General features: G+C 32.2%; 1 protein-coding gene across 1 annotated transcript in view; it reads right to left on the bottom strand.

The window, feature by feature from the left end:
- LOC145292796 (MAM and LDL-receptor class A domain-containing protein 1-like) overlaps positions 1–19,292 on the bottom strand; it is a 497,041-nt gene that overhangs the window by 416,150 nt on the left and 61,599 nt on the right. The window contains exons 15-19 of the mRNA XM_080138835.1: positions 15,449–15,589; positions 12,624–12,886; positions 9,615–9,780; positions 2,816–2,956; positions 512–771 (exon numbers count right to left, since the gene is read on the bottom strand). Coding sequence (XP_079994961.1) covers positions 512–771; positions 2,816–2,956; positions 9,615–9,780; positions 12,624–12,886; positions 15,449–15,589 — 971 coding nt within the window. The remainder of the gene's footprint in view (positions 1–511; positions 772–2,815; positions 2,957–9,614; positions 9,781–12,623; positions 12,887–15,448; positions 15,590–19,292) is intronic.

Here is a 19,292-nt window from a genome sequence, read left to right on the forward strand (position 1 = left end):
AGCGCTTGTTTTACAGGTAATTTAATGGAATGTGTTTTAACAATCTTGTAGCTCTTGTGTCTCATCGGTTAAAGCGATAAGTAGCAAAATCCCACTCCTTCACTTTTATTGGACATTTTCTTCACTCGAACTACTAGACTTTGGATACTTTTACTGTTATTCTGCTTCCCAGACAGTATGACGTGCAGAATTTTAAATGTAATGTGAACAAATACTTTGCTGCACAACTCCCTTATTAGAGTGTTCTTGTAAACCTAATTCACAGTAGCCAAGTGGCAGCTTTCCTTAATTAGATTTACATTGAATAAAAAAAATAATAGCTAAAAACTAACATATATCGGCTTCGTTTGTAAAAATGAACGAAAGGGGTTGCCTTCCAAAGCGACAATCACCATGACAGTGACGAAGAGAGAAAAAAAAAGAAAACAACAACAAACAAACAAACAAACAAACAAACAAAACAAAACAAAACAAAACATTAATAAAAGTTTATTGTTAAGTTTCTCATTACCTTGAACGCTGCCGTGGCATTGAATTCCACTTTTGCCAGATTCCATGCCGGTCCCTGTGTTCCGGATTTAGTCCATACCGGTGTCCCGTCGCCAATTTGCGTGATAATATAAATATTAAGACTACCAACACTGGAACCGCGCATGCTGTACCAAAATTGCATGCATTTCATTCCAGGAATCTCGTTAGTTGCGACGTACATCAGCGCGGCCTTTTTCAAACCCTTTTTTATTGATGTTTCCATATACATGTAGTAGCCTCCTACAATTAGAACCAAAATTAAGGAAATAAAATAAAAAATGATTTTTTATAATCGGTGACATAACCTACAATATGTAACCCGTGGAATTGATAATAAAATTCTATTCTGCAATTCAATTAAGTTTCAGTCTCCAATGTCTAACATTCTTTGCTTTTTTTGGTGTTCTATGATATGGGGGGTCACTTTAATTATCGTCTTATTAGCATAATCCTGAATGGAGATTACACTCAGCGTATGCTAATACTCAATATTTTTATCGGTGATGTTATCTTAAACATGAGAAAGACTCTATTCAGGTTTCAGATACTATGAGTACTTCACTGTAAGGATGCTTGCGTGTATAACTGCGAGGCAAGGGTTGCGCAATAACCAACTATTCCTCCTCTGAGTCTATACTGCTTGATTCCAGTGGCAACGAATAATTCCGAACAAGTGAAAAATATTCCGAGAGGAACAGTTGGTTGGTTGCTTTTGTTTTACGGCACATCAACCCTTTTTAGATTATTTAATGCCGAATCCAGTGATTTTGAAGAACAATTTTTAATAGAATATATATATATATTTTTTTTCAAGTCGGTTTCTATTTAACCCATAGTTGGGACACTAACAGGTATAACCACTCCGGTTTAGAGTGGACCTGGGAGCAATGGCAATTAAAGGGTGGCTCCACACTCCCCAAAGCTCGCAAACTGGGGCATCACTATCGGATATAGTTTAAGGTCATATCCAGGACCAGAGAGAAACAGAGAACATATACAACATCAGTTCAAAATAGACTTCGTAGCTTAGTGGAGGATGTCCTTTTCTCTTCCTTGCAACCTCTTTCTCACAGAAGAGACGATACGAGCATGTCTCTGCTTTATCGTTATTTTCATGGCAAGTGTTCGTCTGAGCTTCAAGCTATGGTCTTCTCTCGCCAAACTTTCACTGAAAACACTCGTCTAGCGAAAAACACTATCAATAATTTCCCCCACTCTTTATTTGCGCCTAAACCTAAACGTAGATTTCATGAACAAAGCTTTTTCCTTAGAACTTCACGCTTGTGGAACTCTCCTCCGTTTGCCTGATTTCCAACTGACTACAATTGGATTGTCTTCAAGTCATACGTAAACAAGTTCTTGATGAACCGTCCATTTAAGTAATCCAATTTACCAAATTTTTATTACTTACGATTACTACGCTATAATCCTATTGACTTATGTACATATCCAGTACCAGAGAAAAACGGAAAGCACATACAACAACTGGTATTACCAAATCATCACTCATTGTATTACTGACCAGGTTCAATGTCGTTTAACTTCGATGAATACCATTAGAGCCCAAGTTAATAAAATTCGAAATAAAGGGGTGTGACAGAGTTATTGACGTCGTATCCATGTAATTATCATAAGAACGGCAATAAAACCAATGCTGTTTGACATGCTATTTGTTGTTTTTCTTCTTATTTTATCATTTCGGAATTACCTCGTTTTTCTCATAGAAGAAGCGTTGCTCGTCTTCGTGTGCACTATCCATATTTCTATAGAGGGTGCCCGACTGACCTAAACCTTTGATTCTTCCTTGCGAGACATTCAAGGCATTAATTCGTTTTATTACCACATACTGCACTTCCTCTCACGGTGTGGCTAACATTATGACAGATTTCCTTGAACATAGCTTCTTAAAAAGAGATCCCCGACCATGGAACATATTTTCAGGGAACCGCTTTCTTTCAGATTACACTTTGATCGTCTTCAAGATTAATGTGAAACGATTTCTATCTAGAACCGTCTCCACAATTATATGAATTTGACCTCTAAATCATTCAATTCTTATTGACCGTTATTCTTGAATGATGCCTGGCTTTGAATTTAAAATAAGTAAAATCTAAACCAAATGAAGATAGATTTGCTGTAACAGAAAGACATCCTGACGGACGAAGCCACCCATAGAGATATGTGAATGGATATGAAGTACATTTTTTTGTATTAGAATAATTATTGAAATAATTGTCAACGAAAATTTTGCAATAAAGATCATTTTAAAGATGCAATTGCTTACGTCCTGTTGTGTGATCTCCTTGAGGTCCAGTCTCCTTGGACGGAGTGTAGCCACGGTGTCTTGTCCAGTTGAAATTATCAGTTGTACTCTGAACCCAACCGCAGGTTCCATTTTCAAATGTGCAGTTGAAAGTTTTAGCCCCTGAGGAGAAAAAATATAATTTGAGGTTATGAAAATACGTAATAGTGTGTCGTGTTGTGTAACAGGTTTGTTTTGTTAGGATCAAGGCGTTTCGAATCTCGCTATCGTACATCTTCTATTAGGAAACCCAATCAAGAGAAATAAGCAATGATGGAGTACTGTTGCCACATCTGGAGAGGAGCTGCTAGAAGCAGCTTATCCTGCGTTGACAGAGTTCAAAATAGACTTCGTAACTTAGTGGAGGATGTCCTTTTCTCTTCCTTGCAACCTCTTTCTCACAGAAGAGACGATACGAGCCTGTCTCTGCTTTATCGTTATTATAATGGCAAGTTCTCGTCTGAGCTTCAAGCTATGTCTCCCTTCGACAATCTTTCACGAAAACACTCGTCTAGCCAAAACCACTATCAAAAATTTCCCCCACACTTTATTTGTGCCTAAACCTAAACGTAGATTCCATGAACAAAGCTTTTTCCTTAGATCTGCGCGCCTGTGGAACTCTCTTCCGTTTGCTCGTTTTCCAACTGACTATAATTTGATTGTCTTCAAGTCCAACGTAAACAAGTTCTTGATGAACCGTTTCCCTAAGTAATCCAATTCACAAAATTCCCACTATTTACAATTATTATGCTATAATCCTATTGACTAATGTACATCTATTAATCCTTATTCTCGAGTGGCCTCCGGGCCTTGATGACGCCTATGTAAAAATATAATCGCTGCCCGACTCGTTTGCATCATTGTGACCTTTCCAGCACAATGTAACAATGCAGTGCTGTTCTACGCACATCTTTACTACAATACTTTTAAAGAATTTTTAAAAATATTTTTAGAATTTTAAAACAGAAGAAAAAGTATTCAGTATATGCTCTGATGAAATCGTTGCACTTGTGCGCCATCGACGTACATATCCTCAACACACCCGCTTAGCAACAAAATCCCACCCCTACAGTGTTGAGGTCCCTGCTCTAATAGGTTCTTCCCTCGAACAGCTAGACTCAGAATTCCTTTTCCTGGTACCTGCTTCCCTGACTGTACTGATATCGATGCCCCCGTCCAGTCTCGAAAGACAAAGGATACCCCTGCAGGGGCAGTTGCACGTGTAATTGTGAGGCAAGGGTCGCGCAATCCCTAACCACACCTCTCCTGAATCGACACTGTTGGGTTCGGTGGCAAGAAGACCAGGACGACTGGAAACAATGCCGAGATAAGCAGAGATCATATACAGCACCTGGAAGTCCCAAATGGTCACCCATTTATTACTGACCAGGTTCAACGTTGCTTAACTTCGGTGACCCAACGGGAACCGGGGTGTCAACGTGATTATGCCGTATTATATGCAGAAGTTTAAATGTAACGTAAACAAACACCTTGTTAGGGTTTGCTAGGTATGGTCTCAAAGATTAGCTGCTTACGTCAAAGTACGATATGCCTTGTTAAGGGGTGAACGTGAGTAAAAAAAAATAAATAAAAAAATGAAGAGAGTTTAGATTATCAAAGTATAGCATGTTAATGATTTACACGAAGGTAAAGACCATGATACCTAATCTTTTTTAATGTTTGGTCTGAAAAATAACCAGTATGCAACACTGTATCGTTTTATATAGTCACTATTGGTTAACGTATATAAGGCTAATAATTCGTTAGTGTTTCCGAAGGTCAACGGAGAAGCATCGATACAAGATAACACAAGAGTATTAGAACAGAATATATATAAAATACATAGGTATATATATATATATATATATATATATATATATATATATATATATATATATATATATATAAAGGAAGGAAAGGATCTACCGCACACCATTAACCTAGTTCTAAAACAGATCCTTTGTTCGATAAAATGCATACCCATTGGCTGATAGGAAGGGGCGCGGTGGATACTAGAAAGCTGATTGGCTAACTAGAAATCCTCAACATATATAAAAACAAGAAGCAACCACAGAATTCGCGCATAAGCCTGACGAATCCTATAGTGGATGAAACGCAGAATATTCAGTGTAGCTTAATCGCCATATATATTTTATAAATTACTAACTAGTTCTACCTACGTATTGAGCACTTTTGAAGTAAATACTTAAAGTTTACGCATAAATCTATATTTTCGTATATTAATTTTATGTGAGTAAATTAAGTAGTTATATGCATATATATATACTCATATATATACATATATATACATATATATACATATATATATATATACATATATATATATGTACAGGGTGTCCACAAAGTCTGGCTACATTATGTAGCCAGACTTTGTGGAAGCATCCTGTAGATTATGTAGCCAGACTTTGTGGGCACCCTGTACACACACACACACACACACACACACACACACACACACACACACACACACACACACACACACACACACACACACACGTGTGTGTGTGTGTCTTTCTCTCTCTCTCTCTATATATATATATATACAGCAAAACCCAAGGATACGGTTACCCTAGGCTTCGTTTTTTTCAGGTTACGACGTGGAATACAATGTTTTTCCGGCCCTTGGTTACGGTTATTTGATTATATACATATGTATTATATACTGTACTGTATTTTGTCTCTAATTTGTAATACCTTATCCAGGAGTTCTAACATGGATGGATGTCGTCCACGTTTTGGTATAATATGTTTACTATATCCATGTGTGTTTTTATATATTTCTTTTTAATTATAACATTATGCTTAATTTTTACTATGATAAATAGGTGGTTTTCTGTGTACCGATAAGCGATTTTTTTATTTAGGGACAATTATTTATTACCGCTTCCTGTCACGTGACCAGTGTTTCCAATTTAGCGGTTTTCCTGCTAGATCTGGAGATTTCGTTTGCAATCTAGCGGGGAATTCTAGAAAATCTGGAGATATTTGGCACGCACCCGCAATTTTAGATTAAAAAATAAAGAAATGCGCTTGAAAATACTTTAAAACATAAAATAAAATCATTTAAAAAAGTAGCATTTATTGCCTTTGGTAACAATTATTTATTAATTATTTGTTTTGTTTTTCACCTTTTTTTCGGCTAACCATTCTTAAATATCGCTATAAAATCGATTTTTCCAAGTACATTTTAGGTGGGGTGGCATTCCAACCTCCGAAATTTAGTTTAAAATACGATCTAAGCAACCCTGCTTAATTTAGAAGTATTTAGTCGAAAATTGTAAAAAGCAAGAAACAGCAAAAAAAAAAAAAAAAAAAACTTATACCAATGCAGTAGAATTTAATTATCTCCCAACCTAAATACTTTTAACATGCTAAAACAAATTTTTTAAAATTTTTTATTTATTTTTCTAATTTCAAAATATGTTGCACCATTATTGTGATGTTTAATTTGCAGTATATTTCAATTTAACTTTTATTATAAAAAGTTTGAGTTTATGATTTGTTTCCTGCAAAATAAAATATACCCTCTCTGAAAAAATAGGTAAAACTAGCTGATAAAATATGTAAGCCTTCTGGGGAGCTAACCGCTTCAATATAATTCCAGAAACATATAGTGAGAAAACACGGAACATTTTATATATTGAATATACTATATTTATATTCTTTTATGGTGGGAAGTTAAAATATGGAGTTTTGGGGGAGGGAATTAGCGATTTTTGAAAATTTCAGATGATAAAAGTTAAACATCTAGCGATTTTCTGGAGATTTCTTTCTCCTGATCTCGCGGGTTTTTCTTAAATCTCAGTTGCCAACATCACTAAGAAAAACACTACAGGCTTAATGTAAACAGAATGGGTTTACAATATCGGTAACTTTTCAATGGGTTTAATCACATGATTATTGATAATGTAACCATGTGATTGAAATTTAATTTAAATTAACCACACGTGGTCGCTTTCCTATCAAATATTCATCGAAAAATGGTAGGTACAGACAAAATGAATGCCGACGCTCAAAGTGTATAAACATTTTGACCCCTCCCTTTACTTAAAAATTCACCAAAAATCAGGAAATTAACCAATTTTAATGACAATTCCAGTATTTACCAAATAATGATCGCAGAATATAATGAACTAATTATTTTTACTTAACTCTTAGTGAAAATGTTTTAGTTTGTTTAAACAAAAAATACCTTTACTAAAGTTATGGTTTTCAGTAGTAAATAAAAACGCAAGAATTTATTTTTGCTTTTTTTATATAAATAAAGCATCGTAATTTGTAACAATACAAAATAATTTTTACAGTAACATTACGAAAAAAGCCCCTAAAGTCCGTATTAATGAATTCGGTATAACTCGAAGAAAAATGAATTCTCGCATACTATTCAGGAAATTAAAGATTCAATTAGATTCCTATTTGAGTCACCTAAATTATTTAGGGTTGAAATGAGTTTAGGAATTTATAGCCAAACCTAAATATTTTTTTTGCTTAAAAAATAGCATTAATACAGTAAGTAAAATTTGCAGAGAATGCTCTGCTTTATGGTTGTTGTAAAAATGGAACGGAAATTTGAATTTCGTTCTCTTTTAAATTCGGTACATTTTTACATTACGTCCAACTCATTGTTCACATTTGACACGTCAACTTTTATAGCTTTTCGGGTATGCTTGCAAGCCGTTCTTAACATGGGTAGATTGGTAGGTGCGTCAGAAATTTCGTGAAAAATAGTGAATAATTCCACCCCGTCTTTCCAAGCTTATAACTACTCGAAAAATGTAACTCAAGCCCTAATTTTTATTTTCAATTAAAGGAGCAAGGACCAAGCTTTCATTAAAAAAAACAAAAAAACAAACAACGTGTTTTATTTTTAAACTTCGGATTTTACAGGTAAATTTCTAAAAAACACTACTTTTTTGTTTTAAATTTGAATATATTACTTATTGACCTTTTCTCTTCAATTTGTGATATATAAAACTTTGGTGAGTAAATTAATTATGTATTTTTTAATAGACACTTGAAAATGGGGCGTGAATTTAAAACAGATGCTTGTCTAAAATATTATATTCGGTTTATTGGAAAGAGCATAAAATTTCACATTGACTCTAAAAATATCGTAAAAATAGAATGAATAGAGAAATTTTGATAGATTTTTAAAGTTTTAAAATTGAAAAATATTGAGTTCGTAAAATTCATTACTGTTTTTTAAAAAATAAAAAAGTATTTCTATTACTTTTAAAACAACTTTAGTAGTTTATTTTGTAAGTATAATCCATCAAGAAAATAAACAACCCACTTTTAAAAGAGTAATTACGAGTTTTTTATATTTTATTCGCAGTTTCGTGATAGGGGTGTCAAAAATTCCTACAAAAATTCTGATACATCTACTAGATTTGAGTGTTTACTCGTTGTAAACGTACCCGACAACCTATAAATGTCGACATTTCTAATGTGAATGGTAAGCTGGACTTATGTAAAAAATAACAAAAAGATATACCAAACTGACTTTTTCGTTTAAAAAATGGAATTATTTCCCTTTCGTTATTAACTTTTTTTTTCTTTCAATAAATATTTTGTGTTTTATATACATAAAGTACAATTGTTGAATGTTACTGTTTTGATTATATTCATTTGGGGGGAGCACAATTAAAAAATTAAGAAAGATTAAAACGAAGCGAAATTTAAGTTTCCGTTCTATTTTTACAACAACCGTAAAACAGCGCATACTCAAAAAGTTTTATCGTAATTTATAAACATAATGTTGACACACTAAATCAACATTTTATTTATTTTTTTGCATAAGTAATGATGGAAGTATTTTTCTGTTTATTTTCTGAACATCCGTTAAAAAAATAATTTGTACATTCTCTTGAAAAAAAGAATCAAACTTTTCTCTACTTTCACATAACTATTTACAGTGTTCATGTAAAGTATTCATCTGTTCTTTTTATAATAAAAAATCCGTTTTCAAAGAGAAACGTTTACTGCCAAATTTCTTTTAAAAAAAAGTGAAAGTTTTCCTGAAAAAAAAAACCTTTCACCTAACAATTTATGGTAAAAAATCAATCTTTTTTTGGGGGAAAAATAACTTTTATTGAATAAAAAAATTGCAAAAAATAATACAAGTAAATAAACGAACAAAATGCAATTTTTCTTGAGGAATGTGTTCCATTTTAACAAACTGAGCCACAGCAACGCGTGGCCGGGTACAGCGAGTATATATATATATATATATATATATATATATATATATATATATATATATATATATATATATATAATTATTCTAAGTAAAGTGTATTCAAAGATAGAAACCATCAAATTAGTTTACGAGGTGTATATTAGGGAGCTCAATAATAGAGTACGATATATATTATTTATTTATATTTAAACATACATGTTTTAATATCGCTACACATCATGACAATGTTTCAATAACTAAAACCTTTTCAGGCGATACCACTCCCTCGCTTGTTAGGCATAATGTTTACCTATTGCGTGTTTTACCGTATTCCGTCTTATTGATTGTATGTGTAGTGTACAACGCGATGTTCCACGCTGTCTGAAAAGTTTACATGTATGAAAACTCAAAGTGCGCTTCAGATAAATTATCGACATAATTGACCACAATAAACAGTCATCATCAACGATGACCAACACAACCTGAAGTTCGCAAACGAGTACGTTAGACAGAACGTGACGAAACGAACAATTGTTATGACAATAGACTGAATAAGACGATGGGGGATATTTTAATACTGACCCGTAATAATAGGGGGGATTGTAGTCGTGATGATGACCGGAGGTGTCGTGCTTGGAATATTAACTGCGGCTTTTTTGGGAGAAATGCCGCACCCATTCTCGACCACATAAAGATCATCGATTGCTATATCTCCGTATTTACCACCGACGGTGCCCTCAATAACAATCTGTAAGAATAAATAACAAAAAACATTTAAAAATTAATGTAAAGAAAAATAGTGATAGGCGTTATCAAAATAACCCATAAAATATCATAGAACAATTAGTGAAGGCAAAACGCCTTGGCCTTCGGGTCAAGATCAAAGTGTAGTATCTGTTCCGACAGATACTGCACTTAAGATAATTTGTACCAGTCAATGGAGGGGAAACCCTCTATACTGGGACAATTATTATTTTTGGTAACCAGAGTGCCCCCTTTTTGCCTACTTTTAGGGGAGCTGGTTTTTACCTCACATTAAAAACGGCCTTGTGCCTAATTTGCTCAGTGGGGGAGCAAATAAATACCATCTGTTCCGACAGATACTGCAAGCAAAGACCAGATGTGGGGGCAACCCCACATGCCTGACCTTTAACCAGCTCCCATTTCCCACCTCTCGGGAGCTGGCCCCCTTTTTCCCTTCCCCCTCCCTTCACTCCTCACATTAAAAAATCGGCCTTGTGCCTAATTTGCTCGGTGGGGGAGCAAATAAATACCATCTGTTCTTCAGATGCTGCATTTCAATTTCTGGTTCTCTGTCAGTGGAGGAGAAATCATTCACGATTGAGACAATTTTTATTTTTGTTTCTTTTCTCTACGTTAAAAAACGACCCTGGTGTCTAACTCTGTCCCGTGGGGAGGCATTGTAAATAGGAACAATAATTGCGATAACTCAAGACACACACACACACACACGCACACACACACACACACACACACACACACACACACATATATATATATATATATATATATATATATATATAATGTCACCCGCATACAGAACCGTTTCGCTGTTTCACAGCTCATCAGTGCGGCTAAACAAGCAACAACCTCAAGCCAGGATCGAAAACCGACCGCTCAAACGACAGTCAAAGCTTCCAACCATTACGCTATACGGCTGCTACTGTGCAGGTAGTGAATTAACGATCTTTTACATCGTCCAAATGCCTAAGCTCGATTTGTTTACAAAAAGAGCATTTCTTAATACGCTAATGACAATTTGCATATCACTTCCCAATATGCTCAACCCAAGATAGCGAGCATTATAATCATCCACATATAGTACTGACTGTTCCGCTGTTTCACAGCTGATCAGTGCGTCTATACGCTACTATATATATATATATATATATATATATATATATATATATATATATATATATATATATATATATATATACTAGCGTACGTAATAGAAAATTATTACACCATGAATCGTCTTAATATTTTCTGCGGTTAAGTTTAGACCAGGAATAGTTCGCTGAAGAGTTTTACTCGTTTTAAGTTCGTGAAAAAATTATGAAAACCGCTTTATAATATAATGTTAACTAATTGAAAGTTGCCTAAAATTAAAGAAAACAAAACCCGTAGTGGTTTATATTATAAATAGGGCTATGACAACAGCATATTCTTATTGTTTTGACTCTCGAGTATTTATCCGACACAGACACAGTTAATCAACGGAGAACCATATCTCTAAATATAAAAGCATATAAGATATGAACGGATACATACTCGAGAATAAAACAATTAACAGTAAATTCAATTAAATAATTAATAGTTAATTCAATTAAATAATTAACAGTCAATTACGTTAAGTAATTAATAGTTAACTCAATTCAATAATTAACAGTTAATTCAATTAAGTTATAAACAGTTAACTCAATGAAATAATTAACAGTTAATTCAATTAAGTAATGAACAGTTAACTCAATTAAATAATTAACAGTTAATTCAACTAAATAATTAACAGTTAATTCAATTAAATAATATACAGTAAACTCAAGTAAAGAATAAACAGTAAACTGAAATAATTAACAGTTAACACAATTAAATAATTAGCAGTTAATTCAATTAAATAATTAACAGTTAACTCAATTAAGTAATTAGCAGTTAATTCAATTAAATAATTAACAGTTAATTCAATTAAACAATTAACAGTTAATTCAATTAAATAATTAATAGTTAATTTAATTAAATGATTAACAGTTAACTCAATTAAAGAATTAACAGTTAATTAAATTAAATAATTAATACTTAACTCAAGTAAATAATTAACAGTTAATTCAGTTAAGTAATTAACAGTTAACTCAATTAAATAATTAACAGTTAATTCAATTAGGTTATTAACAGTTAACTCAATTAAATAATTAACAGTTAATAAATTAAGTAATTAACAGTTAACTGAATGAAATAATTAACAGTTAATTCAAGTAAATAATAAACATTAAATTCAATTAAATAATAAACAGTTAACTCAATTAAATAATTAACAGTTAATTCAATTAAGTAATTAACAGTTAACTGAATTAAATAATTAACAGTTAATTCAAGTAAATAATAAACAGTAAATTCAAGTAAATAATAAACAGTAAATTCAATTAAATAATAAACAGTAAACACAATTAAATAATTAACAGTTAATTCAATAAAATAATTAACAGTTATTTCAATTAAATAATTAATAGTAAACTCAATTAAATAATTAACAGTTATTTCAATTAAATAATTACCATTAAACTCAATTAAATAATTAACAGTTAATTAAATTAAATAATTAACAGTTTATTCAATTAAATAATTAACACTTAATTCAATTAAATAATTAATACTAAACTCAATTAAATAACAGTTAATTCAATTAAATAATTAACATTAAACTCAATTAAATAATTAACATTAAACCCAATTAAATAATTGACATTTAATTTAATTAAATAATTAACAGTTAATTCAATTAAATAATTAACAGTTAATTCAATTAAATAATTAACAATTAATTCAATTAAGTAATGCATTCCGTTTTCTTACCTGAAAGTCTGTCTTGCTGGGCGGAAGTGGGACTTGTGCATCGTGCCAAACATTTCCCTGGTGAGACGAAAGGCGCCAGTACGTTATTTCTTTGTTATTTGCATACCTGATGGAGATGATGAGGCTGGCAACTTGCTTGCCCGACATAAAATACCAAAATTCAAAGCAAGACATAACGTTGTGATTGTTCAATGGTTGGCTGATTAATTTCACACTGTCTCCGACTTTTGCCGGATAAGAGGATTCAAGAAGGGCATAGATTCCTACGAAAAAAAAAGGAAAAACAGTATATATATATATAACTACTTCATTTACTCACATAAAATTAATATACGAAAGTATAAATTTATGCGTGAACTTTAAGTATTTACTTCAACAGTGCTCAATACGTAGGTTTAGCTAGTTAGTAAGTTATAAATATATATGACGATTAAGCTACACTGAATATTCCGCGTTTCATCCACTCTAGGATTCTTCAGGCTTGGGTGAAGAATCCTAGAGTGGATGAAACGTGGAATATTCAGTGTAGCTTAAACGCCATAATCCTAGAGTGGATGAAACGCGTAATATTCAGTGTAGCTTAAACGCCGTATATATTTATACTTATATATATATATATATATATATATATATATATATATATAAGTCGGTCAACTTAGCTCATATGTGTAGATCGTCATATAATGACTAGATCATTCTGACTGACGTTAAAAGCATTAAAAAAATAAATAAATGTTTAATTTCAACTGTATCTCCCGCGGTTGTCGGTAGCCGAGTGGTTCGAGTCCTTGCTAATGAAGCCAGACATTACTTCTGTTGCCGGAGTTCGAATCTCTCGACTGGCGTTAATCGTTACACCCTGCTTTGATTTTTCCCGAAGGGATGAAACACCAGCGTCTGTAGGTATTTAATTATTATACTAAATAATTATATATGTATGCAGTAATATTTTTTGTATTACTCGTTTTAATTAGTGCTCCCTTAGCCGTGGAGAGTTTCGTACATTAGATTGTTGTGTTTAAATAAAGTCCTTTTATCTTCTAGTGCAGAAAAAGATGTATCCCTTCGACGTAAATACCTCCGACACACCCGACAAACAGCTAAATCCCACCCCTTCACAGTAGAGATCCCTAGATGTAAAAGAGCCTTCTACTCTAGTAGTTTCTTCCCCAGAACCGCTAGACTTTGGAATTCCCTTCCGGATCCCTGCTCCCCCAATTGTACTGGCATGCAGAAGTTCAAATGTAACGTGATTGCTGCCCAACTCCCTACATAGTATCCCTGTAGCTTATGTCTCTGATAGCAACCCCCTACATCAAAGTGGCAATGTGCCTTGTTTGGGTTGAAAATGTAAAAAAAAAAATTTTTAAAGATACGAATTATTGACATATTTCTTTTAGAGACCTGTATCTTTATGAAAATAAATTTTAGCTTACTTCAAGAAATTGGGAAAGAGCAGGCAATTTAAGTGCAAATGCAATATTCCGATTTCCCGTCTTTGAATACTCTTTGACTGTTTACTGTTTATGCGTGTTGATTTGACATTAGTAGGCACTTAACATGTATCAATTCTCTTGTTTAAAATTTTGTATGGTCTGGAAGTAGAATGCCAGCATACGAAGTCAATATTGATTTGTAATAGCCAATCAGAAGGGTCAGAAAAAACAAAGCCTGATAATGAGACTAGATGAAAAGCAATAGCAAGGATAAAAAATAAAATATTTATGTCGTTACGCCGAAATAGTGAGGCTATTTAGAATTCTAATGAAGTGAGTGGAAGTAGGAGTAGATGTAATCGTGAAAGTAAAAATGAATTCGACTGCGTATTTAATGTACATGTTTCTGTATGAACTTTTACTATCAACTAGGAGTTAAGTCAAAACAATGTATAAAAAAGAAAAAGAGAAGTAAATGAATGTATATTTTCCTAAAACATGCATCAGAAATGGACACTGAAACAGATTAGAACAAAAAAGTTTTAGTTTGAAAGCTATAATAGTCACTGAAATTGGGGCAAATTAATTTTACTGCATATATATATACTGACAGGCCGCCAGGTATTGCTCGTCGTACAGTGCGCTTTAATATGCTATTTTGATTAATGCAGATTTCGTATTTAATATTATAATACATTGGACACAATATATAGCAATGGTTTAAAAAATGACTCGTGAGCCACCACCGAGAATCGAAATCAAAGCGTTTAGCTTACGATTTACGTTTTCTTTGGCGTTATTGCCTGTGCTATGAATTCATGTTTGCTACAAAGCTAAAAATTAAAACATGAACTAATAGCTTTTACGTTACGCATGCATACTCGTAATGCCGTCGTCCGACCTTCACCTGGTAAATTTCATTTTTCTTATTTTCACACTTTTGCACCGATTTTCCCCGGCTAAAACCCAAATATAAAGTTTCGCATGGAGTCCAATACCCTATATATGAAGTTTCGTGTCTGTAAACCAAACACTGACAGAGGGGGTTGGTAGGTAATTTTTTTTTAAATAACTATATATAAGCATACATAAATATATATAGAAAGAGATTTATGTTTACTGCATGAATATAATTACACGTAACAGTTAACTAAAGATGATCATGCCATGAGAAAATCGAAACAAACTAATAGGAAATCAATTAAAATTAATGTTTAAAAGAATACGCAAATTAGCAGATGAATGCAATTCCACGGCCCATATATAACAAAGTTGTATTTTCTTTTTAAATAAATAGAAAAGGGCTTTTTAATATGAATAGCAATACACACAAAAATCAAGTTTGTAGGTGTATATATATGTGTATATAACATAAACTATAAAATTTACCTGAGGCAGTTCTTTTGGTGTGGTCACCAGTTGGTCCGGTTGATAGCGTCGATGTTTTTCCATTGTGAACGACCCAGTCGATTTTATTGGACGGGTCATTGGTCCAAAAGCACAAGTGGCCACGTTCAAAATCACAAGTTCCTGATAAGAAAATATCAGAGTTTTTATTTTAGTACAGTATAATAAAAATTGAACACCATTAATATATATTATTTACAATTCAATTATGGTATTAGTATTCCTATTTATTAGAGGTCTCAAAAGTTATTAAAAAATATAAACCGTGAAATTAAATGACTTTTAGCTTCTTACAAAGGGCTGAGATATTGTTCTGTTCAGTCCTAGGAGGTCCACCTTCTCCAAATTTACATTTTTTTTTATTGAGGCCTTAGTTTGTTCTTAGCCGTTTAAGGCGCCTCTGTTGTGGCATGCCGATGAATGACTCAGGCATTTTTAGACCACAGAGCACCTATTCAACCTAGTGCAATGGGTTTGAAAAACTCTACTTAATCATGTGTTTAATCTTTATGCAAAAGAAGTCAATACTATTATATTAATCCAGTGTTAGTTCCCGAACAAAATAGTATTGCACAATTTATATATTTTTTTCCAAATTTCGTTAAAATATATTATATGATGTCTACAATTGAAGGTTTGAGTTAAAAAAAAAACGAAATTGGAAAGTATATAATCTACCTAATTAGTTTCTAATAACTATTGATCAAATTTAATGCATTGATGAAATATGTAAATTTTTAAATGGAAGGCTATAACCACATTACGTCCCGAGAAACCCTTCCATTAAATCGAAGCAGACTCAAATTTGAGTGAGATTTATTAATTGATGTAAAAATTTAACAAAAGTTGGAGTTATCAGAACTTTCACATCATTTTTCCATCCTTTTCATCTTCTTTAAATAAAACTCTATTAAACTCCAAGTTCAAACATTCACGAGAAACACTCGTCTATCTGAAAACACTATCAATAATTTCCCCCCACTATTTATCTGAGCGTAAGCCTAAACGTAGATTCCATGAACAAACTTCTTAGAACTGCACACCTATGAAACTCTCTTCCGTTGCCTGCATTTTAAGTGACTACAATATGGCCGTCTTCAAGTCCAATACAAACAAGTTCTTGATAATCCGTTCCCCTTAATTAATCCAATTTACCAAATTTACACTTCTAACGATTACTATGATATTGTCCAATTTACTACTGTACACACTCTAACCCTTATCCTTGGATGGCCTCTGGGCCTTAATAAATAGGTGATTTCTTTGTAAAAAACAATCTAAATGTAATCGAACTCACGTTCCCTTACGCGTTGCAGCTTTATTCCAAAACTAATAATGATATGCTGTATATCTGTCTTACTCTTTATATATACAATAGCGTCCAAAACTAAGGGACACAATTAAAAACCTATTATTTGCTAGAAGTGAAAAGCTCAAATTTTCACGACAGGTAGTCGTTTTCATCCATAATAACATACTAAAATTTGAATCATTTGCAAAGATTAGAAAAAGAATTATAACAATTATTTATTTATTTTCAAAATAGGACCGTCCAAAAGTAAGGGACAAAATTGGCTCCAAAAGCGGCTCCAGGAAAATAAAATAAAACTCCCCCAGTCGTTTGAAATTTTCTAACATTAAACTGTGAACTCCCTGGGAAGCGGCCTGTAAACATTTGGCAACTAGGTGCGAAAAAATACTTGACCGTTTTAAACCGTTTGATAAGGGGATGTACAAGTTACCTCTAAAACATTTACTTAAACCAATAAAAAATGAAATGAAAGTTGAAAGCGATTCCCCTACAAAAATACAAAACAAAATTAATTGCTTTTTTTCGCCATTCCTTGTCATATTTGCCAATGCCGAGTAAGGGAGCGGACAAAAACCTAACCGGACAAAATGCAACACTATTATATTCTACTTTTGATTTGATTAGTGATAATGTTTGATATTATTTTTCTTGGCAAAATATTTCTTTAAATTTAAATAATGTTTTCAATACCTTAAAAATAAACTGCATCCTTCTAAAGGTTATCTAGCAAATTTTCGCAAAGTTTCAAGTTTTAATTTGTATATTTTACGCAGATAAAATAAATTTAGATCTTCTTTTAATGTAGGCACCGCCAGAAATTGCCGAAAAATCAAGTTGTTGTTGTTGTTTTTTAAAACGAAATTACATTTATTAAAATCCATTATTTCTGAGTGACTTTTCTTTTTCCAGAAAGATAAAACCCTGAATTTTATCATATAGAAAACAGAATGACGTAAAACTTTTCTACTATTTTTAATTAAATTTTAAATGTTACATTTTCCCAAAAAGTTAACAATTGACATTTTTTGTCTTGCACAAAAAAACGTACATAAATATTTAAAAAAAAAGTTTTGGAAATAATTAATTTATTTATTTGTTGTCTAACTAAGATTTAGGATGATTTTCTATGAGAATATGCAAAAATATTATAATATAAGTACCTGAATTTCAAATAATTCCACTTATTCATATAGGCAACCAGTTACTTCGCGTCGATCTAGAGTCTAGATCGACAATGTTTACGTTTGTAGTTGATAAAAAGCAAACTATGGAAGACCAAACAGGCCCCAAAAAACTTATTTTTCAGTGACGAAAATTTCAATGTATTATTAACGCTGAGGCTGGCCAGTACCAGATGGGTGACCATTTGTATGAGTTTGGTTTTTAATGTGTATGTGTGTGGGGGCCAGGTTCCCCAAAATGGGGGGGGCAATTTAAAGCAGAATAAAAAAAATTATTTCAGCGCGTTTGGTCCACCGTAGTCGAAAGGCGGCAAACGTTTTCAAACGGGATCGAAAAAATGATGCTATTTTTAAGACAAAGGGCACAATATTTATCAAATTTTTTTTTGCATCGATTCTTCAAAGCATGTCCTGTTTAATAATGGTCATGCATTATTCAGCTCGCTAAAAAAAATTTGTTAATTTATTTATCAAAGATTTTAAAATGGCTTTTTTCCGTATAAATATTAATTTTTTTTTGCTTAACTTAAATTAATTATTTTACTTAACATATTCACCGAATTTCACCTTTCAAAACTCAAAAGCGAGATAAACACAATCGAAGTTCTGATATTCAGACGTCAAAATATGCAAACAATTTCTTTAATCTATAATTCTGTCCCTTACAACAACAGAATATGTTGTGTTCAGTTTCAGATGATTATTTTAAGCATATTTGTACCCCCTCAAAACAAGGGGGTTGTAAGCAAAAAAAAAAAATATAAATATCGTTTATGAAAAATAAGTACACTGTTATAACGTTCATTCTTCTCCTAATAATCGCTGAAAATTTCGTATGGATCGGATAATTATCTGATTTTTGGTAGATTTTTAAAAAGACGGTCCGTCAAAAAGTACTTACCTGCCCCCCCCCAGTTTTGGCGGTGCCTATTTTAATGTTATCATGATCTATAGAGGTTAGTTTTACTAATAGTTTAAAAGGAATAAATATTTATCAACGGTATCAGCAATGAACAATTAACATAATAAAATATAAAAAGAATCGGTTTTGGAATCGGAAATTAGGCACAAATTTTTCCTATTCCGATACCCCGAAAACTACCAATTTTTCCGATTCCCGATTCCGATTCTGATTAATCGGTACAACACTAATATATATATATATATATATATATATATATATATACTTTCTATGTATTATGTATATATATATATATATATAAATATATAATTTATATATACATATATATATATGTATATACACTTTCTATGTATTTTGTATATATATATATGATTTATATATATATATATACATATATGTATATATATATAT

This window comes from Euprymna scolopes, chromosome 14 (genome assembly GCF_053919585.1).
Source record: "Euprymna scolopes isolate OS-2025 chromosome 14, ASM5391958v1, whole genome shotgun sequence".
NCBI classification, from domain to species: Eukaryota; Metazoa; Mollusca; class Cephalopoda; order Sepiida; family Sepiolidae; genus Euprymna; species Euprymna scolopes.